General features: G+C 44.7%; 1 protein-coding gene across 3 annotated transcripts in view; it reads left to right on the forward strand.

Annotated features, from left to right (window-relative positions):
- The window catches only part of VTCN1 (V-set domain containing T cell activation inhibitor 1), a 56,813-nt gene that overhangs the window by 16,428 nt on the left and 14,325 nt on the right, over window positions 1-26,060 (forward strand). For 2 of the 3 annotated variants that reach the window (XM_032881329.1, XM_032881330.1), the window contains exon 2: window positions 16,150-16,214. In XM_032881329.1, the coding sequence (XP_032737220.1) occupies window positions 16,150-16,214 (65 nt within the window). Of the gene's footprint in view, window positions 1-4,681; window positions 4,790-16,149; window positions 16,215-26,060 lie in introns of all 3 variants that reach the window. The other variant, XM_032881331.1, reaches the window with a different exon arrangement.

Raw genomic sequence — 26,060 nt, forward strand, 5'->3', positions numbered from 1 at the left:
TGTCAAATAAACAAATAAAATATTTTAAAAAAATAATAAAATAAAATAAATTTAAAAATTAAAAAAATAAAAATCTGCAGAGAGGCGTGGGATCTTGCTTTGGTATTCTGTCTCTATTGTATCTTGGAGCCCCAGCTGAAACTTTCAACATCCTATGACGCAAAAAGGACAAGGGACAGTGCCTGCTATTGAGAAGTTTAGAGGAGGCCAGAGGAGACACAAACGTGTAAACAGATCATTTCAATTTGATGTGACAAGCATTGGGACAGAAACGTGTACTGGGGACAGCAAGGACACGGAGACAGCTTCTGATACAAGTTGTCGCCACTTTCCCTCAAACATTATCTGGAGGAAAGCCATACGCAAAAGAATGAGGAGTCCGTGTGGCTCACATGGGAGCTCAAAGAATGTGGTGTTTGCCTGGGAACCTCATGCTTCACAACAAAAGCTACTGAGGTGTCCCCCCATTGCCCAAGTGCCTGGGGAAATGAAAAAGATGACAGGTTTGCGGAAATAGCGTGTAATTGGTTAAAGTAGCTAGGAAGAGGATCCTTTTCTAAGTGTTTGAAAGGAGGCCCAGAAATCATGGCAGCCAAATGTAAAAATAGTAATCCTCTCTGAATCTGCCTTGAGATAGTGTAGACACAGGGCAGGTTCTGGGGCGAAGGCAGCTCTGAGGCGTGTCACCACCGTGCTCCCAGGTCCGTGACATCTGTGAACGCAAAGGAGACATCTCCCCATGCACAGCCCTGGCTGCCAGCGGTAGAGAGGGAAAATAAGCACCCTTGTCCGCTAAATCTACCTTCTCATTCTCTGTACATTCTCTCCCCTCCAATTCTTTCTTTTCCTTTGCAATAAATAGCTCATTGAACTTTCTCAGCCCCCAACCCCAACCCAAAACCTGGCGATACACAATTGTCAGGAAAATACTAAATGGCTAAGAATGAGCTTGCTTGTCCAAAGCTGCTGAGGCAGGAGGAAAGGGAGCTATGAGCAGTTAGGGCCTCCACTGAAGCTTATGTTGCTGAGCCCAGAACCCCGGAAATGTCCCATCCAGCTGTCCAAACAGGTCCAATCCACTTCCCGCACTGAGAACACCCTACCATGGCCACACGGCCACAGGCCTGTTATATTTTGTTATTTTAACTCTTGTCCCTCTGAGCCATTGACAGAGCCCAGAAATTCAAGTCCTTATGAATCTACACTACCCCTTTCAGACCTCTCATACATGTCAAACCACTGTTCCCATTTTTGGAAGGATCGCCCCCACAACCAGAGACCATTTCAAAGAAGTGAAGCAGCATGTCATGTCCAGGGTATCCCCGACCCCGTTAGACTCTGACTCCTCTGGCAGCCTCTGGAAACCTCCTCTAGGAGAATGGTGCAGACTTTCACTGCGTAGTAGGAAACCCGGCCGGATGGAGAGTTCCTACATTTCCACCAGTCATCCCTGCCTCTTGTCTTCTGCAGCCCCTTCCCCCCCGCCCAGTCTGCACTGCCCCATCCCCATCCTGAGTTTCTTCTCAGCTCTGGTGGCCACCGGAATGGTCCTATTTGACTGAAATGTGACCTTCCATCCTTGATTTGGGGCAGAGATGCCTAGAAAGGGGGAAGAAACTAAGAAGCCATTATAAATATGAAACAAACAAGGCTAGTTTCTTATCCTGACTTCTGAAATCTAAGTCAAGGTAGATGTGGCTGGTGCAGCTTTAAGGAATCTGATATCACTTCCTTTTCTCATCTCCATCTAGCCTCCTGAGAAACAAAGCTAATCAGTTTCTAGACCAAGGGAAAAATCAGGGAGGCAAGGTAGGAGGCAATCCTACCAAGGTAGGATTCTTGGTCCTCAACAGAATCTGCTTCTAACTGTCCCAACAGGAGACCTTCCTCTCCTGACTCCACCCTCCACCCCTTTGGCCTGGAGAACAACCCAGTTTGTAACCACCATCACCCTCTTCTGCACATGGGCCCTGGCCATATGGGAGAGGAAAGGAATATAATATTTTTTAGATCCTCTGCTTTTACAGGCCAGACTCTATCCTATAGGTGTTATATACACTACGAAGAAAGGCACCAAGGGAAGAAGGTCGTTCCCTCCCTGGCCTTCAACTATTTCTTCCCTGAATTCAGAGCATTAAAAAGATGGTAATGGTACCCACTAATGCCCCACCAACCAGCAGGCAATTCAAATTACAAAAGGTACAAAACCTTAAAACACACACACACACAAATGTATATACAAGTTAAAATTAAACCACTTCCCTCCAGCGTTCCTGGTTGGAGGACACACTGAAACTTAACCGATCTCTGGTCCCATTGTGAGTGTTGGTCAGGGGTGGGAAGGACAGGTTGCCCTTCCGGCTGTGCTGATGCCACAAGGTCATGCTCACAAAGAACCCAGGGCTGCCTGGGCTTTAGGCGCTGCCCAATAAAGATTGCTTTGGCCCATCTCTGGAAGTTCTGCTAGCTTGGACCCCTGTCACTTGTTTCTCTAACTAGTTCAATGTTGCCCGACACGAATTCTCTGAATGACCACAAAGACTGATTCTACCCCACAGTGGAGGTACAAATCTTATTTTTCCATTTTCGTGGCATCATCTACTAGTCTGTGAATCGGGCACGAAGCCTTCATGTTGGGTGCCATATTCCCTCCATGTCATTTCCGTGTCTGTAATATCCGCTGGGCACTAGAGCTATTCTTCCTATCCTGTGTTTCCTGTTCTCTCAGCACACTGAAGATATCATTCCATCATTTTTTCTGGCATCCCTTGTGGCTTCAGAAAGCAAGCTATTAGTTTGTCATTCCTTTCCGGGTAATCTGTCTTTTCTCTCTTCCCGCTTCTAGGATCATTTTGGTCTTTGCTCATCAGAGGCATTATGAAGTCACCTGTAGCTTTTATTCACCCTACCTGAGCTTCACTGAGCTTCCTGAATCCTCAAATTGGCATCGTACATCAATACTAAAAAATACTCAGTCTTCTTCTCCTCGGGTATTGCCTCTCTCTCCCTTTCTTTACCTCTGATCAGATATATCTTAAAATTTCTCATTTTGGCCTGGGAGTGTCTTACCCTCTTTTTCACATTTTTCACATTTTTCATCTTGTTGTTTCCCTCTACCGCCTCATGTGTAATTCTTCAATTCTCACTCGTGCTTAACCGAGTCTCCCCTCCAGTTGTATGCAGTCGTAACTTAAGAAGCTTCAATGATTTGTTTTTCGTTTCTAGACACTCTGTCTTTCAAACCTTTATCCGGTCAGATTGCATCTCTTGCTCCTTCCTCAAGCGTCCCATTCCCTCCTTCCTTCATTTGAACACACTGAAAAGCCTTATTTTATATTCTGTACTCTGTGGTTTTAGTATGACATCTTTTCATTCCAAATCTACGGCTTGTTTCTACCAGTTCTTGTTCATGGTAACTTTTTCCTTGTGATTTTTTTTTTTTAAGATTTATTGATTTATTTGACAGAGAGAGACACAGCAAGAGAGGAAACACAAGCAGGAGGAGTGAGAGAGGGAGAAGCAGCCTTCCCGTGAGCAGGGAGCCTGATGTGGGACTCGATCCCATGGCTCCAGGATCATGACCTGAGCTGAAAGCAGATGCTTAACGACTGAGCCACCCAGGCACCTCTTCCTTGTGATTTTTTATTATGAGCTTATATAGTTGGGGGAATTTCAGTAGATGAAATCCGTTGAGGCTTGGACTGAGAGCGCATATCTTCAGAGAAGGTTTGCTGTTGCTTCTATGAAGACTTGGTCCCTTAGCAATGAGGAACCCTTTCCACTTGATTCTTTAGGTTCCTTGGGAACAGGAGGCCTTGTGAAATCAGGATGCAGACCTGCTTTGACAACTGGCTGGTATACACACCATCTCAGGGTAGGGTTGCTTTCTCTTCCCCCGAAACTGAGACCACATGAGGTGGTCATGCTTTGGAGGAACAGGGGTCCTGGATTATGTGAGTCTCCAATTCAGAGTCCCCAGCTTGTGTGGGCCCTTAGCTTTGTCACTGTCTTCTGCACACTCTTAGGTTGGAAACTTTTGGCCACTGGAAGGCATGGACAACCGCTGTGTGCAGCGCCCTCCTACCTGTCTGGATTCAGGAGTTTCCTTCGTTTTTAGCCTTTGACTCTGCAAACTTCTACTCTCTTGCCAACAAAACCAGTGTTCAAAAAACATGTGTGCGGTTTTTGGTTTGATTCAGCATGCAGAGCATTTTTAAAGTAAGATTGTTATTTTTTAAAGGCTATTTCTAGCCACTGTTGCTGGAAATTTACATTTTCCTCTCCAACAAGTTCCGTTTTCTTATTAGAGGGACACCTCTATTCTGTAAATCACTTGCAGAAAGAGATGACGGAAAGGACCCAAGTTCAACAAGTGATCACACACAGCTGTTATCAATTAATTCCACCTCCAGGTTCGCTTCCTGTCCTCTCCCCCACATCCCACCAGCTAGGTCTTCTATTCCCAGCCCTCCTAGGCAGTGCGTTAAAATTCATGGCACCAGCAAGATTTCATAGACCCTAATTTTTAAAAAGATTATCTTCCTTTAGAGAGGAATATAAATGATAATTTCTCCCATAAAAGGCTGCTCAAAAGCCAAGACTGCATTAGTTTCCCTTAGTAACACAGCATGGATATTTGATTTATTCATTAATTCAACAACTTTTAAATACTATGCGCTAGGTACTCTGAGGGAAGACTTCTCCAAGGCGAAGCATTTATTCAACAAACATTTATTAAGTCCCTACCATGTTCTAAGAACTGCAAGAACAGCAGGAATAAAACGCAGGGGTAAGAAACTGCTTGGCATCTTTAGAGGCCCAGAGCAGTTTAGAAGAGTTGAAACATGGAAGTAGGGGCCAGAAATGGGGCAAGAAATGGAAAGACGTATCCACACATTTATGTAAATTCTTCTCGAGCTTGTATTTGTGTTGGAACTGTTTAAACTTTCAGAATTCATATACATTCCTTACTTTTTAATGATCAAATCAATATTTTATATTTAGATTTAAATTTTAAGCTTTTACTAAAATATGGTATTTGAATATGTAGAAGTCTACACCAGAAGATAAAACAGAAATTTTGTGTCTCCTAGTAGTTCTGTAACCAATTAAACCCTGGGTTAGTGCCAAGCCCTGGGCCAGCCATGGGTTAGGGTGGCCCACAGGGTCTGGGGTGGGAGTTGGGGGTGGATACGCGAGAACGCAGCAGAACCTTCTTGCACAGAGTATCTGGCTGGGAGTCCTGACCTGGGGGAATGCGGGAACCATGAATCTACAGGAGAAAGCTGAGACTGATGCCCGGGAAGTCAGGCTGGAGCCGGGGAAAACGACCAAGCAGCCTGGTCCACAATCACAAGGAGGCCTTGGGTTCAAGCCCAGCTCCAGGACACAGGCTGGGTACAGATTCTAGGCTAGAAGGCCAGGGAAACTTTCTTTGTGTTTGCTACAGATGAATAGGCGCACAGAGGGATTTATAATCTTTTTTAATTCGATAATTAGCATATAATGTATTATTAGTTTCAGAAGTAGTCAGTGATTCATCAGTTGCATATAATACCCAGTGCTCATTACGTCAGTGCCGTGCTTCATGCCCGCCCCCCAGTTACCCCCTCCCCCACCCTTCTCCCCTCCAGCAATACTCAGTTTCTTTCCTGAGGTTAAGAGTCTCCTGTGGTTTATCTCCCTCTCTGGTTTCCTCCTTTCATTTTTTTCTTCTCTTCCTCTGTGTTCTCTGTTGTGTTGCTTAAATTCCACATATCAGTGAGATCATGTGATAATGGTCTTTGTCTCACAGAGGAGTTTAACTCAAAGATGACTGTGGAACCTGGGGCAGCATGTGTTCCCCTTCCATCCTTGGTGTGAGCAGCCAAAACCTGTCGTGTGTGAGAGAGAACAGCCCAGGGTCAGTGGGTGAGGGGCATGGCTCTGGCAGACCGGGCCCCCAAGGAATGGGTCAAGCTGTCTAACTGCCACATGTCCACCTCCCGAGCTTCCGACGGCCACACCTGCAGGACCACGCCCACACCTACACAAGGAGATGTGGGTCCTAGCAGGGGAGGATTTGCGGTGGAACTCAGGGTCAGACTTTGGGAAGACAGAACAACATATCCCTTTTGATTTCCGGCATACACTGGTCTGCTTTTCACTGGGGACTTTCCTGGTACGACTAAAAGAGAGTGAATGAGAGACGCCTTGGGGGGTACAAATATGACATTAGATCCCACTGCAGAACACAGAGACGTCAGACCGCCTGACAGGAATGTGTTCCAGTAAAGTTCTGAAGGTGACAGATAGACTCGTTTCCGGCTTTCCTAGTGACAATGAGCCGATCCCCGGACTAGGATCTCTGAGAGAAGACAGCCCAAGTACTTCTCTGAATCTCTTCTGTGACAGCGCAGGTTTCCTGAAGGCAAGAAAGGAATGAAAGGTCACCACAGTCACTGTGGCTTTCAGCTGTTGAAAAGGGAAGCTAGACTCCAGATCATTCCGTCTGTGCTCCACCCATCTGTCAGAGCCCGGCTCACCATGACTATGGGAGAGGCTTGCAGGAAACGTGCTCGCCCCAGAGAGAGACTGCCCTGTCCTCCCCTATCCAGCTTCTCAGTTCCAGCTCCTGTGTCCTCACCTCCTGAACCCCAGTGCCGGGCCCTCCTCCTCTCTCTCCGTCCCTGCCCTCTGAGGTTCCCCTCCTTGCCTTACCCCCTGAAATCCATTAAGGAAAGAGAAAGGAGAGCACGCTCTGGGTTGGGACTTCAGGAAAGGTGTCAGAGACAAGGCAGAGCTGACCCGGTTTTTGAATGCGGCCTGCCTTTCACAGCTAGAGAAGTGGTAGAAAAATGTTATAGGCAGAGGGCAACAGGGGGCAATGAACAGATCCATTTGCTGAGAATTCACGGCTCCAGAAGGAGAGAAGGGTCGCATAGATTAAATGGGGCCTTTTAGGAGGGTCTTAAATTCTAAGCAAAATTTGAACTTGATCTACAAGCAATGAGAAAGCACTTAACTTGGAGGATACTGAGAAGGGCTAAAAATAAGAATTAACATTAATAATTTAAAAACAATAATTAATATCTATAGAAAGCATAGTTGTTTCTTTGACCCTAACAGTGATTCTGTGGACATAGTAGTGCTTACTGTGGACGTGGAGGATGAATTGCAGCGTCGCTCAATTATACAAGCCCCCTGCTCCCATGAAGGCTTCATTAGGAACAGAACACCAGGTTCTCCATGGAGTTGACAAGCGGAGAGGCACAGAAGCACCTTCTCTTTGTCCCATCCATTTCAGAAATGACCAGGCTGTCACTGAGCAGTGCTCCTGCTCTCCTCTGGATCCGGTTGGAGCAGGAGGGGCGAGGAGGGCGAGGCGGGAAGGAGGCCGTGCGTGGGACAAGAGCAGCCTGAAAACAACCACCCATCATGGCAAGGATGTCCTTATTAGAGGCCCAATCTCATTGTGGGTGCTGTGAGCGCCCCTGGAAATCTCTCCCAAGCTTTGGTTTGGAAGACTTCCAATTAGGCTGTTTCCACTGAGACCACACAGACTGCTCAAGGGCTCCCCGGCTTTTCTGACCGTATAGACAGACATTCATGGGAGGTTCATCAACAGTCTCAAGTGTATGTGTTATTAAACACAATGGGATCGGTTATATGGCTGGAGACATCCTCTGGAAAGGTTTTTTCTCCCCCGTCTGCAGTGAGAATAGGGAGGAATGGGAAACACAGGTATGATTAGGAAAAGACTAGCAATCAACCTTATATTGACTTTTGTCTCGCTCTGCTTGCGCCACTGGAAAGCAGCATGCACAAGGCTGATGAAATGCTAGCGCGTGCTTCATGGGCAATCAGGGAATGGTTATAAATAGAGCGGGCCAAAGAATAAAATAGAATGGTTTGCTGCAAATTCAAATATTGCTTAGGGAAAGGTGTCTATGTGTTCACATTCGGTATTTTTCCACCGTAGTGGAAAGTAGTAACTTTTCCAGAGTTATGACTCTGCCTTTTGGCTTTCCTTCCAGAGTCTCAACGCAAAGATACCACATAGAGAGGTGAGCTTCCTCAGTCTAAGGAAAATCGGGCATGGTGTCCGTCTAGAGGTTACAGCTGCATAAAACATGAGCCTGGAAACAGATTTGAACCCTGGGATTTAGAGAACTTTGGATTTATACAACATAGAGTTTAATAATTAAGGCCATAGGCAATGGAGTGTTAGACCGAAGTCTAATCTTGCTCTAATTTAATAATCTAGGGGTGACCCCTTGGATGAGTTCCTTAACACTAAAAAGAAAGATAATAGTACCCGTCTCGTAGGGTTGTTGTGGGAATAAAGTGAGATAAATGAGGCCATACACTCGTGAAGTATCAGCTGTCATTGCTATGTTATTAATAAGGGTTTTAGGAGGCAGAGACAGAATACGCAACTGTGGCAAAAGCAAGGCCGAGGAACATCGAATTACAGAATCATCCCACTGTTTGAAAGGGGCTTTCAAAACTCTTCCACTCCCTACCTAGTGCCCCCAAACTTCCTTCCCCACTTCTGTCCCTAAGTAGTTACTCAGCCCCCACCTGTAGGCACATGTCCCATGGAAACTCGGCAGCCTCCGGCCAGGACCAGGGAGCTCTGCTGGAAGGTTCCTCTGCATGCTGAATCTCAATCTAAACTCCTAGAACTTTGACCTATTGCCTCCGTTTCTTCCAGGGTGATAGAGAAGAGGTCTCTAAGGCACCTCAGTTCCTGAAATGATCGTTACTACATTTCGACTCCTCTAAGTTAAACTACCCCCGTTCCTTCAACTTCCCTTCAAAAACAATAACTTCCAATCACATCACCATCTCCAGTCTCCCTTCTCTTAGATCAATGGTTCTCAGCCAGAGCGACCTGTCTACAGACATTTTAAGTTGTCACAAGAAGGACAGGACTATTGCTGGCATCGAAAAGACAGAGGCCAGGGATCCTACAGTCCACAGCAGCAAAGAATTATGTGGCCCAGATAGTCATAGTGCTGAGCCAGAGGAGCCCTGTCCTAAGCAAACACATTCATCGCTGTTCTTAAAGTGCAGGCCAAAAACGTGCACAGAAGAGAGTCCGCTAACACCGCCATTTTACCGTCATTACTTTTCCGTAAACTTAGCCTAGGACTGTGGTAGTTGGCAAGTGGCCAGTTCAAGCCCCCTTTCATGTGTTGCTGCTGGCCCAGAGATGGCACTCACGGGGCGCGCATACTCACTCAGAAGTCTCTCATCATGGGGGTGCTCTCCACCGCTAAGCCCCGAGGCAGCCTTGCAATCTTCTCCCACGCAATACCCGAGGCCATTACGATCAATCATTCAGAAGCAGCTGGCAAGCGAGAGGTAATCCATTTGCTGGCCGTGTCTCCCTGGTTTTGTGGCATTGAGGCCCAGATAGGATGGAATCATGGGGCCTATGTTTTGGAGGACCCCCAGAATATCGTGTCATGTTTCTCAGCGGCAGCTTGAAGGAAGACAGGATGCCTCAACATGATACTCAAAAGCACCTGAGTCTCTCCCATACAATTTTCTAAAATGTCTTCCCCAAACTGAAAGCCATGCTGTCCACTATCATGAGAGATGTGTGACAGGGCGGGGCTGCCCAGGACGACACCCACGTGTGTGCACGCACGCACGCATACACACACACACACTTACATAAGCTCCACATAACAGTCTTCTCTTTGCCAATTGCTTCCTGACCCTCCATTTACCACTCACAAATGCTCATGCTCGCAGTTCCCTGGATCAATACTGGCCTTGATTTTACCAATATAATGAGATAAAGCAGGGGACTGTAGAGATGGGGGAAAAGTGTTGAGGAGACAATAATCTAAGCCTCTCAGAAACTTAAAACCTGTACTAATCGATATCCAGAAAATAGATAATTTTGCCTTAAAGCCCAAAGTTCCACATAATATTTCAAAATAATTTCTTTTCACCTTTGATGGGGTGAAAAAAGAGAAACGTGTTGGATAGGCTGAAGTAAACGTCTCCGGTGTCAGCGTTCTTTATAAACTCAGTGGCTTGGTTAGTTTATGAACAAAGTAATATGTTTGATTTATTCAAATATTTATTTGATTTACTCAAATATTCTGCTTGGTATATTTAATTTAAATTTTTTATTTATATTTATATTTATTTTTATTTTTATGTATTATATATAGTATATACTATATATATTTATTTAATATATAAAATATATTTATATTTATAAATTTAAATATTTCATTTTAAAAAGCGTATTTACTTTAAAAGTATAATTTATTCAGGTTAATCATACGTGTGCTAACAATCTTCTTTTCAGAGTCTTAATCATTTATCGTTTATTCGAGTAAAGGCAAGCTGATAATCTGAGGGAATGTGGTATCTCTCGGTTCTGCCGGCATTGGGGAAGGAGGCAGAAATTAGAGAACATAGAAACCATTAATGTTTGGATAAAACAAAGAGCGCTTTATGTCTTCCAGACATAGTGCTCTACACATGGCATAGCAGATCCAGAAAGCCCTTGTTTTTGGAAACAGATCTAGAGGAGATATGCAGGGGTGGGGATGAGGGGAGGCTTCTGACCTTGTGGCTTCCTGCCACATGGGAATTTTGTGGCTTGGTTTGGCTTTCAGGTTTTTGGTTTTTTTGTAATTTTAAATAAACATCTGCCCTTGGAGCTCCCTCCCCAGAGAAGCCCATCCTAGGCTCACGTTCCCATACGTCCACCTTTCCAGAAAACTCAGACTCACAGTACCCTCAGTCAATGTCTGCTCAGTTGTTTCTGTGCATTTTTAATATCCCCTGAAGCAGCTTCTGGCCCTACTGAGATGCCCGCTTTGGAGGTCCGAGTTACCTCCCCACATACCCAGTATTGTTTCTGTTAGTAGACCGATTACAAAGTCACCTAGGTCATGAGTGGTCTGCCCTTAACCCTGTTTTCCCCCCATAAGCTCATCCTTTACTGTGTGATTTGCTACAGCATGAGGCTTTTCTGGAACACACCTACATGTCTTCACAGACATGTCTTCACATGTTTTCACAAACGCCTGATTTCTTTCAAGGCAGCAGCAATAGAAGCAAAGACATGTGAGGGAACTGAACAAGGCCACCCTCGGGGAGTCCATACTACGTGTTAGGTGGAATCCAAGTCCATCCCCTGCAAAGCTCTGAGTCTTGCATCCCCTTGAAGGCCCCTTCTCTGAGCCCAGAGCCCTGAGCAGGATGCTTGGGTCCTAACCCTGTCCATGTGGCAGAAAATGCCACTTTTCTTTGGGTTTCTGCCTTAGAGAGCATGTAGCAGCATGAATTAGCCAAACATATTTCTCAGTGAAGACTTTCTCTTTATTTGAAATTTGTCCATGGAAATACACTTTGATTCTCCCTAATTCTCTCAGTTTTAAAATACCTCCTTCTCCATAGAATTCCTGTGAGAATTTATTCCTCTCTTTACTGAAGCCCTGACCACATGTGTCTTGTGTTATTACAGTGTGTATGTGTGTGTTTGTGTGTGTGTGTCTGCATGTCTGTGCATGTTATACATGCATGTGTGTGTGTTTTACCTCAGTTGCACTATAAGCTCCTAGAGGGGGGCAGCTGGGTGGCTCAGTCAGTTAAGCATCTGCGGCTCAAGTCATGATCCCAGGGTCCTGGGATCAAGTCCCGCATTGGGCTCCCTGCTCAGCAGGGAGTCTACTTCTCGCTCTCCCCCCTGTTCATTCTCTTTAATAAATAAAATGTTAAAAAAAAAAAAAAAAGCTCCTTGAGGGCTGACACTTCATCTCTACAATGTCCTCCCAACAATATCTTACACGCGATAAATACTTCATAAATGTTTCCTAAATGAACAAATCTTCCAAAAGCACTGATTTCCATCTGGGCCCCTTTGTAAGGAGTGTCTAATAAATGTGCCCTGTGAATTCCAGTGCAGTGGTTAAAAGACAGTTTCATATTAAAAATTTCCTGCAGCATCGTTACCAGAAATTATTCTGGAAAAGTAAAAACCAAAAAGCAATGTAAGTACACCTTATGTGAATATTTTATTCAGCTTTTTAAAAAATTAATAAGCAGCAAAACAGGAACGATTTAATTTGGCTGCTCTGAGTTCCTGCTTCTCTTTCCAAGGCTCTAGAGGGTGAGCTATTTCCCAAGGGAACAGCAGCTCCAAAGAAACCTCAAGGTGATTCCCATTTAGAGAAAGCGCTGGTAGCCAGGAGGGTTCCACTTCCACAATTAGGGAAGCATGTGGGTCTGCGGGGACGGAGCTGGGCTCGGCCGTTCTGATGGGTCCACACAAGCTCCATTGTCCCCCTCCTGTTGGTGTGTGGCCAGGTATCTGTTCTGTGTCTTTGCTTTTTCTGAGGGCAGAGGATGGCATACGCAAAGGTCTGTGGCAGGGAGTACCTACAAAGCTTTGAGGGGAAATGTGGGGAGAGGCAAAGACTGGGGAGAAGGGAAGGTGCCCCTTTGAGAGGCCCTGTGAGTCGTTATCCCAGGGGAGATGGAAGGACGCTCCAAGTTTTAAGCAGAGGACTAGGCTGACTCTGTTACAGTTTTGTAATCTTTCTTACAAAGAGCTCCCGTAGCTGAGCCGGGGGGCTCATCCCCACACCATGGGCACCAGCAAGGAAACACATATTCTAGCTTAGAAACATGTTACCTCACCACAGCAGAAAAATAAGACTGGGAATAGCTAGTACTTACTGAAGCTTCCCAGGTGCCAGGTGCTCTTCTTCTTTTTTTTTTTTTTTAAAGATTTTATTTATTTATTTGGCAGAGAGCGATCACAAGTAGGCAGAGAGGCAGGCAGAGAGAGAGAGGGAGAAGCAGGCTCCCCGCCGAGCAGAGAGCCCGATGCGGGGCTCGATCCCAGGATCCTGAGATCATGACCTGAACCGAAGGCAGAGGCTTAACCCACTGAGCCACCCAGGCGCCCCGCCGGGCACTCTTCTAAGTGATTTTACAAATCACCTAACTTGGGGTAACACTGTGGTAGCTCATTTAATCCGAACAAGAAGAACAGGAACTTGAAACACAGCTGGAGCCCAGGGGCGCTGAGGCTCAAACCCATGAGGGCTCACTCTGGGAGCCACGCTCGAGACCTCAGCCTGTCTATTCTCCCCCTCATCTTGCCACTAGGTTATCCCCCCTCGGCTAATCCGGTATAGAAATTCCAAAGTCACACTAATGCTGCCAGGGGGAGGACTGGGTAGGAGACGTCCAGGCTGCAAACAGGGAAAACTGAGGAGGGCACTGGAAAAATGCTGGGGAGACATGGTGGCGACGGGGGACAGTGAAGACAGGAACGAAGAGGTGTGAGAGACATGAAGGAGTTACTCAGCAGGACTTGGTAACTCAAAGGAGAAAATGCTCATTGGGCATCAGCCCCAAGCCCGGTGTGTGGTATTTTTGATGTGTCAAAATACTGCAACGTTTCTAATATTACCAGTCCCCAGGATTAAGTCATAGCTTTTGTTATTTAAGATCTTATTTATTTCTCAGAGAAAGAGAGCGCGCGCTCGCGTGCGCACGCAGGGAGAGCAGCAGGCAGAGGGAGAAGCAGGCTCCCTGCTGAGCAGAGAGCCTGATGTGGACTCGATCCCAGGACCCTGGGATCACAACCTGAGCGGAAAGCAGATGATCAACTGACTGAGCCACCCAGGTGTCCCAAATCAGCTTTTAATAACAAATGTATTGCAAACAGCTGCAGGTAAAGTTTTTGATGGTAAAAAGCAATATATAAATAGCCCCTTACAGATTATGACATAGCTGCTATCTACTTTGATCTGAAAACAATACTTTTCTATTCATTGTTCTGGCTGCCATAACAAAGACCCACTGACCAGGTGGTCTAACCAGAAACGTGCTCTCTCACAGCTCCGAGATGAGCAGTCTACTCATAGGTCGGTGGGGTCGCTTTCTTTGGAGGGGGAAGGGGAGTCTGCTCCAGGCCTCCCTGCGATCTCCTGGTGGTCCGTGGGCCATCTTTGATGTTCCTTGCTTGAATCTCGGCTTTCATCTTCATGTAGTGTTTTCCCTGAGCGTGCTTGCATGTCTGTGGCTAGATTTCCCCTTGCTATGAGGACACCAGTCCTATTGGACTAAGGGGCCCACCCTACTCTGATATGATCCCATTGAATGAATTACATCTGCAAAGACCCTATTTCCAAATCAAGTGACATTCTGAAGGACTAGGGGTTTGGATTTCCAAATGTAAATTTGGTGGGGGACACACTTCAACCCCTAGCACCCTAGAGCACGTAAAGCAGGAATTACTCTTACTCCCATTTTAAAGATAAAGAGGCCGAGTCTCAGAGACATGAAGTAAGCGAAGGTAAGCAAGAGCTGGGGTCCCAAAGTCAAGTCCTCTCTCTGGCTCAGCGGTCAGTACCTCTTGCTGAGATGGTATAGCTGTTCTCACACACTTGGAGCAGTGAGAACCGAGGGTGCCCTGAGGTATGGAGAGAGGGGAAATGGCCAGATACGGTCTCTTCTTAGAATCGGGGGCAGGTACCCGATTATCATTAGAGGCATCATTTGGCGAATTCACTCGCTGACCCTACAGCTACACTCACGAGGGCTTGACCTCCAGGGAAACTGTTGACTCAAACGGTTCCTTGGACATCTGTTGTTTTTCTCCGGTGGGCCCATCCCTGGGCCAAGGGGAGCTGGGTACAATGAGCCTATTCAGGGCAGAAAGGAAAATGTCCTGTGCTTCCCTTTTCTCTCTGTGGCATCATTCTTTGCCTCCCTGTGCCTCTCTTTTGTCCTGCTATTGAGTAACATCAGTGTGGGTGTGGGGACTGTGTGAATTGCCAGCAGGGAGAGAGTGTGGCCCAGGACACCTGCCTGAGGACCTGTGTGCAAGGGCGGGCAGCAGTGGGCCAGCTTCCCAGGAACCGCTCTAACAACACCACAGCACCGACATGGCCTTCTGTTTCTGAGTCACTCTCAGCAGCTAGAGCTGGTGCCATTCAAGGATCATGGGTCCCCCTGGAGAGGACCCCTGTGCCCCATGTGCGAGCCCCCAACTCTTGGGAGGCAGTGCGGGGAGAAGACGAGTGCAGGTTCCAGACACAGATTCTGTTCCCAGCTGGGCCACTGACCAACAATATGCATGCATTGGGAAGATGCTTAACCTCCTGTGTCACCTCTGCATCTGTAAAACACAGATGATAAATGTGTTCGCCTCGTAAGGTTATTGAATAGATAAATGATATAATCCATAACGGTGCCTAGAACATGTCTGCCAAGTAATTCTAGCACTACTAGAATGTAAACACTACTTCCTTATTTTTTTCCTCAAATGTCATTTGTTAATCTGTTCATTGAGAAAGGGCAGGATACATCTCAAGAAGCTAACCGTGGTTGTGTCTGGGTGATGGAATTGCAGGTTATTTTAGTGTCCTTTTTTTTTTTAACCTGTTTGTATTTTCTAAACTCTCTGTAAGAAATATGTATTACTTTTTTTAAAGATTTTATTTATTTGACAGAGAGAGCACAGGTAGGGAGAGTGGCAGAGGGAGAAGGAAAACCAGGCTTCCCGCTGAGCAGGAAGTCTGATGCGGGGCTCAATCCCAGGACCCCAGGATCATGACCTGAGCCGAAGGCAGACGCCTAACCAACTGAGCCACCCAGGCACCCTTGTATTACTTTCTTAATAAGAGAAAGCAAAGTTCCATTGAGAATCCAGAGGGTTCAGGGAACTAGGGGTGAGTGGGTATGGGCAAAGACATGACCGTCGTCCTCAGTGTAAAGTCTATGGAAGGAGACAAGACAGGTAGGTCAATGATGGGCATCAATGCTCCGTGCGGACTGAGTAGGGGACCCATCCCCTTCAAGTCACGCCTGGCGCTGCAGAGGTATCATCAGTTTTGCCCCAACGATCTTTGTACAGAGTCTTTTCTGATCTGGAAATAGTCAGATGACATATGTCAGATTAAGGGATCACTCCTTTCATCTCTCCCAGCACCCCGGGGAGATGGGGATTGTTGAGAATCCTGCCTAAGGCACCGCTTTCTAGGAAAGGGCTCATGGTGCAGACAGAGGTCAAGATGCTTTTAGGAGCACCTCTGATAGATAACACACAGGAACCCCGGTCGCAAAGCAGCATGTTGAGTGCAATGAAGAGTAATTTCCTGTTTCTCTATCTCTCCATAGTGTTATTAGCATCATCATTATTTTGGCTGGAGCCATTGCCCTTATCATCGGTTTCGGTATTTCAGGTATGTGATTTCTCGCGTTCCTGTGACTCACTCACTCACCCCTCCCTGTTACGTTCCGACCACTTGATGGGGCCAAATGGAAAGAGTGCAGAAAGTCTCAGAACACTGGTTCTTCTGCTCATTGGCTCTGCTCTCTTTGAATTACATTTCACCCACTGGGACTCCGTTTCCTCAGTGATGGGGGCAGGGGGAATAATGTTCATGTGACCAGGTAGTTGAGAGAATTCCACGGGCTGTTTATCGGAGAGTTCTGCCTACCAGTCAGCGCTGCAGAGGTCACTCTGGCGACCCGGAGAAAGGGCTGCGGCTGAGCCATCCTACCTGCAGTTGGCCCAGAGGGATGATTCCCGTGCGGTGGAGCATCAGGTCTTTGCACACAGGGGTCTCAGGGAAAGAAAATACCGGCTGTGACCAGTGGAGGGAACAGGTGCCGCTATGAGTGGATGGTGAGTTTCTGAGCACAGCTGACGTCAGCGACAGGAAGAGTCTTATCTTTCCTTGTCTGTGTGGACCTTGTCTTGGAAGCATCTGTTACGGAAGCCACCTCCAGTAAGACACATTGAGTTAGGCCAGCAGCTGTCTTCTCTGAGGCAACCTGTTTGCTCCATTTCCCTTAAACTACCTGATTCCAGCCAACATTTCTATTTTAACTTAGTCTGTGGCCCTGTCACTCTATAACTTTAGTTTTTATAGTCTGCCTTTTCTCTCTGTCCCTCTCCTCTGCCGTGGGTGTGCCGCCACCAAATCGTGGTCACAAAACCTAAATGAAGAAAACACATTTTAGATATGTTTGCCTGGAAAAGGCATTAGTCCCCTTCCTCACTTTATCAAAAATAGGTATTTCAGGGCACCTGGCTGGCTCAGTCTGTATAGCATATGACTCTTGATCTCGGGGTGGTAAGTTTGAGCCTCACATTGGTTGTAGAGATTTCTTTAAAAATAAGATCTTTTTTAAAAAGTTATTTTGTCTTTCATCCATTTTTCAATTGGATTATCTTTTTCTTTTTGATTTGTAGGAATTCTTTATATATTTTGGAAGCAGTTTGGTTATATACAATGTAAAATCTCTTCTTCTCTATGGCTTTTTCACTCTCTTAGTGATGTTGATGTCTTTCACTCAACAGAAGATCTTGATTTCAATCTAGTCCATTTTATCCATCTTTTCCGTTATACGGGAACTTTTTATAACCTGTTAGGTTAAGAAGTGTTTGCCTATCCCAAGGTCTTGAAGATTTTTTTTCTAGATTATCTTGTAGAAGCCTTATTGTTTTACCATTCACATTTGTATCTGTTAAGCATCCAGAATTAATTTGGGGCATGGTGCAAGATAGTGGTCAAAATTCACATATTCCACATGGCTCTCCAGTTGACCTAGCGCCATTTGTTAAAACCACTGCCCTCCCCCAACTTCTTGCCAAGTGCCATTTTTGTCAGAAATCAAGTATCCAAATGTGTATGGATCCTTTTCTGAATGTACTAGCCTGTTTCATTCTAATATTCCTTTATAGTTCATTTTCCTTTTTGTTATCTCTTTACCTACGGCTAATCTTGGGCATGGGGGTGTGTGTGTGTGTGTGTGTGTGTGTGTGTGTGTGTGTGATTATAAAGCAGGTTTGAGGTCAACAGAACAGTAGTTTTGAAAGAACTGGGTTTATGTTTGATTTTTACTTTCTCTGTTTTCCTATTAATTTTGTCTTTTATCTTTATTAATGTCGCACTTTCTGCTTTGTTTTGCTGTCTCTTCTTTTTCTAAAATCTTAAAAGAAGCACTTTGGAAAAGAGTATGCCAAGGAAGGCAATAAACAGCTTTTAGGAGATACCATCATTCAGTTTTCCAAAATGATTTACCAATTTACTCTCACCAGAAGCATATGAGAGAGCCAGTGCTCTGTGTCCTCACCCTCTGTGCTGTGTCCTCACCAACACTTGATATTATGGAATCTCGTTGTGGCTTAATTTCTGTTTCCTGGGGACTGAGGAGAGTGAGTACATGTTCATATGAAAAACATAATGTGGAGTGAGGGAGCCAGACACAAAACAGTCCATTCTGTATAATTCCATGTATTTATAGTTCAAAAACAGGCAAAAGAATCTCTACTCTTAGAAAGGCAGGGAAAGCCTGAGTGGGTAGCCAGTTAGGAGGGAGTGCGAGGGGACTTCCGGGAGATATTAAAGTTCTAGTTCTTGGTGTGGGTGGTAGTTACATGGGATGAAATTGTGATAATTCTTCCAACTGCACAGTTAAAATGTGTACATTTTTTATGTATGTTATACTTTAATACACTCACATATACACACATATTACAAATATATAAAATATGTGTGTATATATTTTTAGCAGTAATATATTGATAAAGCAAATATTTTGGGCTAACTTTTAAAGATATCAGTGCATACATTTCGGTGCCTTCCAAGATATGCAGTGCATACATGTACTGCATACAATACATACATGCCTTCCTCATTAATGCTTAATTAACTCTTCCTTAGTTATAATTTACCCTATTCTGGATCTTATATACCACCTTGAATGAAAACCCCAGTGTTTGTCTTTCACTCTAAATCTTAGTGACTAACTTTTTTGGGGCTAGGGCTAAATGGCTTGGCACCAGGGCCACTCTGGAATTATGTTTTGCTTGTCAGGGGCTTTGACTACCCTAGCAAGAATTTTCACATTGTCCCAGCTTCCCTGTGAAAGTCAACACTTTGCCACTCACACTTTTCCCTGTTGAATAACTATAGTGACCTTAGGTTCTTGGCTCAGTTTCCTGAAGACAATGCTCAGAGGGTACTCCCTAAGTGCCTTTTGAATGGACTAGTGGATGGATGTTTGGAGAGGTAAATACACAGTTAAAAGCTAGTCTATTCAGTGCAGCAATATTCCCCCCATAATATTAAAACCCTATCACCAATAAAGAGTTTTTCAACTCCTTCCTATTTCATGGGGTAAAAGCTGGTTGTTTTGGATAAAATGGGCTGTTTATTTAAATTCAACACTCTTTAGTTGGATTTTTCCCAACTGCTTTTATTAAAAAGACCATAACCTTTACCTAAGAGCATCATATTATCACACTTCAGATAAATACAATGTTAGCTGGCTTAATACACAAGACAGTGAAATTAAGGAAATGATATTACATTAAGTGATGATGATGATATCTTTTGAATCCTTCCAATGTGCACTTCATTGTACTAAATAACTCGGCATACGTTATCTGATTTACTATTCACAACAAATAGGAGATAAGTATTATTACTACAACCTGGTAAGTACTCACACAAGGTTGCACACAGCTAGCAGGTGGGACAGTAGTACCAAGCCTTGGTAATTTGCTTCCAGAACCCACTCCTCCCCACCCTGTGCCAATAGTAACATTCATAGAGGGTTGTGGCAGAGAAGGGTGTTTTCTGATTTGCTTTGTAGGCATGATGCCTGAGACCACAGCTTTTAAAGATATAGAGATATTCCTAAATACAGAAAAAAAATTCAATTTCTTTGAAACTCTACTCAGGCCATATATACCACCTCCTCATAGCCATCCTACCCCTTAGAAGTACTAAATATAGACCCCATAAAACATAAAATATATTTGAGGTAGACTGTTTGGAAGAGAGGTTGAGAGGCTCCCGTTAACCCCTGCTTATAGGACAGCATTTGTGAATGACCCTTCGAGAAGGGTGGGAGACATGTGGAAAGGCCCCCGACCCTACTTAGCCCAGTCCATGACTTCAAACAGCTCTGTGTAAGGGAAGAGTTTAAGAATCAGACAGAGACGACGTTCTAATCTCAGGTCTGACACTAACTGTGTGTCCTTTGGGACACAACTTTCCAGAAAAGTTTCCTCACCGGTAAAATAGAGCCGTTGTGGGAATTAAATGAGAAAAGCATGTGTGAAGTACCTGGCGCATGAGCGGAGAAAATGACTGCCATTGTTCTCTATATTAATAGCATCGTGCCATTAATGATAATTTGTGATTATTAATGCATTTATATAGCACTTCCTAAAACTTGCACAATTTCCTGGACATACCAGGGCCGACTTCCTTTGAAGTTAGAGAGGCCAGGGCAGGAGGCCACAGGAAACTCCTCATAATAGATGCTGTGTCTTTGGACACTGGATAAGCCAAGCAGGCATGTGTTTATGGCACCAAAATAGGAGACTGAACAAATTGTTTGAAAAGTATTTGAGAGAGAGAGAGAGAGAGAGAGATTTTTTAAAATTGTAGTCATCTGAGAAGCAGCTGTTGGCCTTTCTTCTATTTTATGGTCTTCAGTTGTTTTCATTTTTACATAAGGTGGGGATACCAATCTCTACATATTTTAGTCTGGCCATGGTTATCAGCCAAACGTGGGAGAAAGAGGACAGGCTTAGTTCCAGACAAGATAGTGTTCAATACTGGATCTGGTACTTGCTAGATATGGGGCTGTAGGTGGCCATTTACTCCCACGGAGCCTCTTTATACCATTTATAAAATGGGTAGAATGATAATTCTCACCTCTCATGGTTCTTACCAGCCTGAAAACGAGTCACTTTAACTGAAGAACTTACTAAAGTTGTTCCTTTCCTCCTGCTGCTCTGATCTGCAATCTTTCCAAATGATTCTAGTTAACAACAGTCCTTGATACCATTAAGATTTAACATATGGTAAGTCAGGTACTATGTTAAGCTCTTTATCTGTGTTGTAGCGTTTAGTCCTTTCAGGGACCGACTGAGGGAGCCTCTACTATCGTTAACATCTTCATTTTACAGATGAAAAAAAAAATGACAAAATGAAGTTAGAAAACGTGCCCAAGGTCACATATCCAGGGAGTGGCACAGCTGAAACTTGAACGCAGAGGGCCTGACACCTGTTCTCAAACACCAGCTGCTTCCCACATTGTTCCCTCCTCTAGCCTAGCCCAGCATCCTTCCTCACTTCTTCTCAAGGAAGCAACTACTACCCCCAAACCTGCTCTCTTCTTGGGCAGGTGTGGCACTCACACTGGTGCTGGCTTAAGCCTCCGTGGGACCCCCGTTAAGCCTTGTGCTATGATGTCCAGCATCATACAGAGCAGCAGATGCTGAGTGCCCACTGTTGAACATGTCCAGTATGTTCTGTAGGCTGCGGGAGTCAGGACTTGTCTTATGCAACTTCGGTCTCTCAGAAGAGTTCATTTCCCAGGTTTTTTTTTTTTTTAAAGATTTTATTTATTTATTTGACAGACAGAGATCACAAGTAGGCAGAGAGGCAGGCAGAGGTGGGGGGCGGGGGAAGTGGACTCCCTGCTGAGCAGAGAACCCGATTCGGGGCTCGATCCCAGGACCCTGGGATCACAACCGGAGCGGAAAGCAGAGGCTTTAACCCACTGAGCCACCCAGGCACCCCCATTTCCCAGGTTTTATCAAGTGCTACTGGGACATCCCAGATTCATAATCTCTGAAGAATTCTTGCATTGTATTATCTATAACCTCACTTTCCAAGAGATTTCTGCTCCTACAGCACAGGGCAACTCCAGCGTTCAGCCCCTGTGAAAACAGAACACTCTGGATTTTAGCTTGCTCCTCTTTTCCCGTGCAAACTGGAGCTGTCATACTAATTAGCCCTCCAGGGCTAGAGAATACATTTTCAGTAAATAGGTGGGTCTTCTGACTTGAAAGTTCAAATCTGTGCCTGTTTCAATTAACAGAATTCTGTCATGAGGTAACTGCCTTGAACTCACCTCCTAGAGCCTTTCTTTTTTTTAAGATTTTATTTGACAGACAGCACGTGCCAGAGAGCATACATGCAGGGCGAGCAGCAGAGGGAGAGGGAGAAGCAGGCTCCCCGCTGAGCAGAGAGCCCAATCCCAGGACCCTAGGATCATGACCTGAGCCAAAGGCAGACACTTCTGACTGAGCCACCCAGGCGCCCCTCTCCTAGAGCCCTTAAAAGGGTTCTTTTGGCTCAATACCAAAACCCTTTGGCTCACCCAATCAAACAAGAGCCACTGTGGTTAAGAGGCCTGGAGGATCCTACCAGGCCAGATTCTGTTTCCTAGAACATAGTTCTTTGAGCCTATTTGTTTGCAAGTTTGAACACAGATTTCTTTTTTTCTTTTCTTTCTTCTTTTTTTTTTTTTTTGAGAAGCAATTATACTTGCTGCTGTTTGCTAATTACATTTCATTTAATCACTTCTGATCATCATTTATTCACCTAACAAGCGTTTATTGATTGCTTTCTGGGTACAAAGCAATGGCTAGGTCCTCCTGGTTTTTTCAGTTCTCACTGGCTTTTATTCCTCCTTTTGATTTGATAAGGGAGGTGAGGATTTAATCAACTTGATACCCCTTCCATCTGCCACATCTTTAATGCAACCTTAAATGGGCTCAAGCCTGCAGCATGTCCCTGGGGCACTCCACACTTGCCTACTTTCAATCATTAAGTTCTCGAAGAGATATTTCAGCAAATTCTCTACCTTTGGGCTCAGGGCCAACACATTAAAATTAATTTGGTAGCAAAATTACCAAACTAAGATATGTCATTACCATTTCATTCCTCCCATAAACTGCTTTAATCACATAATTTTTTTCTGAAAAGTAATTTTTCAATTCAACTTTAATGGCACTTCATAAACTACAATCAAATTTATTCTTGCTCTAACACAGTTCCGTTTGCTCCATGATTTTATTGAGAATCTCTGTTATTTTCATTGCCTTTCTTTTCACAGGCTCACATTTCCCCAAAATTTAGCTGTGGTAATCCTGCTGAATGTTCCTTATGCCTACAATCATTTTGGATAGAACTGTTATCTCAAATAGTGCTTTGATTTCTACTGATTTCCATGCATTCATTCATTTATTCAAATACTATTTTTCCTTGTAGAAATGGAGCACTAGGCACTTGTCTTACTTTGCTCAGGCTGCCATAACAAATATCATAGACTGGGTGGCTTAAAAAAACATAAATTAAGGGGCGCCTGGGTGGCTCAGTGGGTTAAAAATTCTGCCTTCAGCTCAGGTCATGATCCCAGGGTCCTGGGATTGAGCCCCACATCAGGCTCTCTGCTCAGCAGGGAGCCTGCTGCCCCCGCCCCCCGCCTGCCTCTCTGCCTACTTGTGATCTGTGTCAAATAAATAAATAAAATCTTTAAAAATAAAAAATTTAAAAATTTAAAAAAAAACACAGGAATTTCTTTTCTCACAGTTCTGGAGGCTGGAAAGTCCTTCCCAGCCTTCAGGTGGCCCCATCTCTAAGGCTACCATCAGTGGCCCTCTGTCTGGCCTGTTGAACAGAGGCGGTGGCCCCCATCCTTTGAAACCAAGGAGGTTTCCAGGAGCCCTAATGATCTCTGAATCATCTTTAGGGTTATTCTTCCCTTTTCTGGAAGAACAGCACACACTTATGGCTGAATAGCTCTATTGTCCTGTCCTGCAGGATCTAAGAAACCTGACAGGCTTCCTTCATTTTGTCTCATTTGTTCTATCCCTTTTAGTTTTTCTGACCCCCATTGGTAGTGCTGCTGCTGGTATAATCCCCATCTCTATTCCTGGCTTCTGCTGAGGTAGCTGATTAAGCCCAGGAGTAGCACCTGTGCTCTCCTTAACAAATGGCTGTACAGCCACACCCCGAGTGTTCTCTCCAGAACAGATTTCTCTCTCTCTTTTTTTACAATATGGATAGGCTGAGAATTTTCCAAATCTTCAAGTTATGGTTCTTTTAAGACTTATTTATTTACTTATTAAGAAGAGAGGGAGAGAGAGAGAGCACTTGTGTGAGGGAGTATGGGGGAGAAGCAAAGGGGAGAGACAGAAATCCTTAAGCTGACTCCACACTGAGCACAGAGCTCTTCTCAGGGCTCGATCTCAGGACCCTGAGATAACGACCTGAGCCAAAGCCAAGAGTCAGCTGTTTAACTAACTGAGCCACCCAGGCATTCCTGGTTCTTTTTTACTTAACAATTCCTTCTTCAATTCATCTCTCTCCTTTCCCACACTTTACTATAAGCAGTCGGGGGTAACCAAGATACTCCTTCCAACCTTTGCAGAACCCTCCTCAGCTAAATATCCAATTCCATCACTTGTAAATTCCACTTCCACAAAAACTAGAACATAGTTCAGCCAAGTTCTTTGCCACTTTATAACAGATTGGCCTTTCCTCCAGTTTCCAAATAACATGTTCCTCATTTCCACCCGAGGCCTCACCAGAATCACCCCTAACATCCCTAGCTCTAGCATGCACCTTAAGACTTTTCCAGCTGCTACCCATTACCCAGTTGCAAAGCTTCTTCAACATGCTTAGGTATCTCTTACACCAGCACCCCACTTCTCAGTACTGAAATTCATATTAGTTGGGCTTATCCAGAGAAGCAGAACCAATAGGATTGTGCGTGTGTGTGTGTGTGTGTGTGTGTGTGTGTGAGATATGAGAGAGATACAGATTTAGAAAGAATTGGCTCACATGATTATGGAGGCTCACTATCCCAAGATCTGCTGTCTGCAAGCTGGAGACCCAGATGGTCTAGTTCCAATCTGAGTCCAAAGGCTTGAGAACCAAGGAAAGCCAAGGGTGTAGCTCCAGTCCCCAAACTGGCAGGCTCAAGATCCAAGAAGACAGTTTCAGTTCCAGTCCAGAGGCAGAAAAAGACTAACACCCCAGCTGAAAGCAGTTAGGGGGTAGGAGTTCCCTCTCACTTAGGCTTTTTTGTTCTATTCAGGTCTTCCACTGATTGGATGAGCCCCTCCCCCATATTAAGGAGGATGATCTCCTTTACTCAGTCTACGGCTTCAAGTGTTAATCTTATCCAGAAACATCCTCACAGATACCTCTGAAGGTTTGACCAAATATCTGGGCATCCCAGGGCCTCAGTCAAGCTGACATATACAGTGAACCAGCGTAGCATTAGATGACTTACAAAAATCATTAAGACAGATTCTGTCCTTGAAAAGCTTACAAATTTGTGCCAGGGCCAGACTAGACACAAGGTAGAGGGAGACAGCTGCTATAATAAAGGCAAGGGAAAGTGTTACGGGAGAGTAGAAAATCTATTAATTTTGTCTTGGCAGATCAAAAGAGGGTTTCATGCAAGGGCTGCCATCTGAACAGCCTTGAATATAAGTAGAATTTGGATAACTGGTGATAAAGGAGAGGAGGGAACTATAAATTATAGGTGCAGGATGAACAGGGGTGTGAAGAAGCATAGTATAATTGTATAACCAGTACTAGCCTGGAATGTCTTGGATATTAGTCTGTCAAGTAAAAATAATTGAAAAGCAAATTAAATCTTTAAAGCATGTTCAGAAAAATGCCGAGGCAGAGGATGGGGTGTGTTGCATTCATATTAAACAGCAAAACCTCATCCTATCCTCTTTCATAATTTCTCTCCCAAATCTCCCAAGTGAATAGCCACTGTGCATGGCAGCTGCTCCAAAGTCCCTCTTCCCCCACACTCTGAAGCCCCTAAAACATTCTCCCAAGCCACCATATGCACAGGTTTTGTTTCCTCTGCCTCTTTTTTAACCTATAATTTTTCTCCCATTAACAACTCTCTGTTCTTTCTCAAATAAATCCATCTGGCTTAGCTTCTCCAGCTCTGTCCCTCAACCGTTACCTTCACCTACTTTACAAAGGCCTGGGAGCCAATTAATTCCAGTCCCTTGGGGTGAAACCCCAAGAATATCCTTATATTCATAAAGTTTATCTCTGAAATCTGAAAAATAGCAGGTACGCTTTGCTTATGTATCTTTCCAGTGAAAGCAGAAAATCAATAAATCACTTGATATCTATAAGCAGTAGAGACTATGAAAGGACGTGGTAGGAAATGGGGCTGGAAAGGTAACAGTAAGAACTAATGTCTATGGGGCATTCACTATGTGCCCTGCACTATTT

Source organism: Lontra canadensis, unplaced genomic scaffold (genome assembly GCF_010015895.1).
Source record: "Lontra canadensis isolate GAN:19392208 unplaced genomic scaffold, GSC_riverotter_1.0 scaffold75, whole genome shotgun sequence".
NCBI lineage: Eukaryota > Metazoa > Chordata > Mammalia > Carnivora > Mustelidae > Lontra > Lontra canadensis.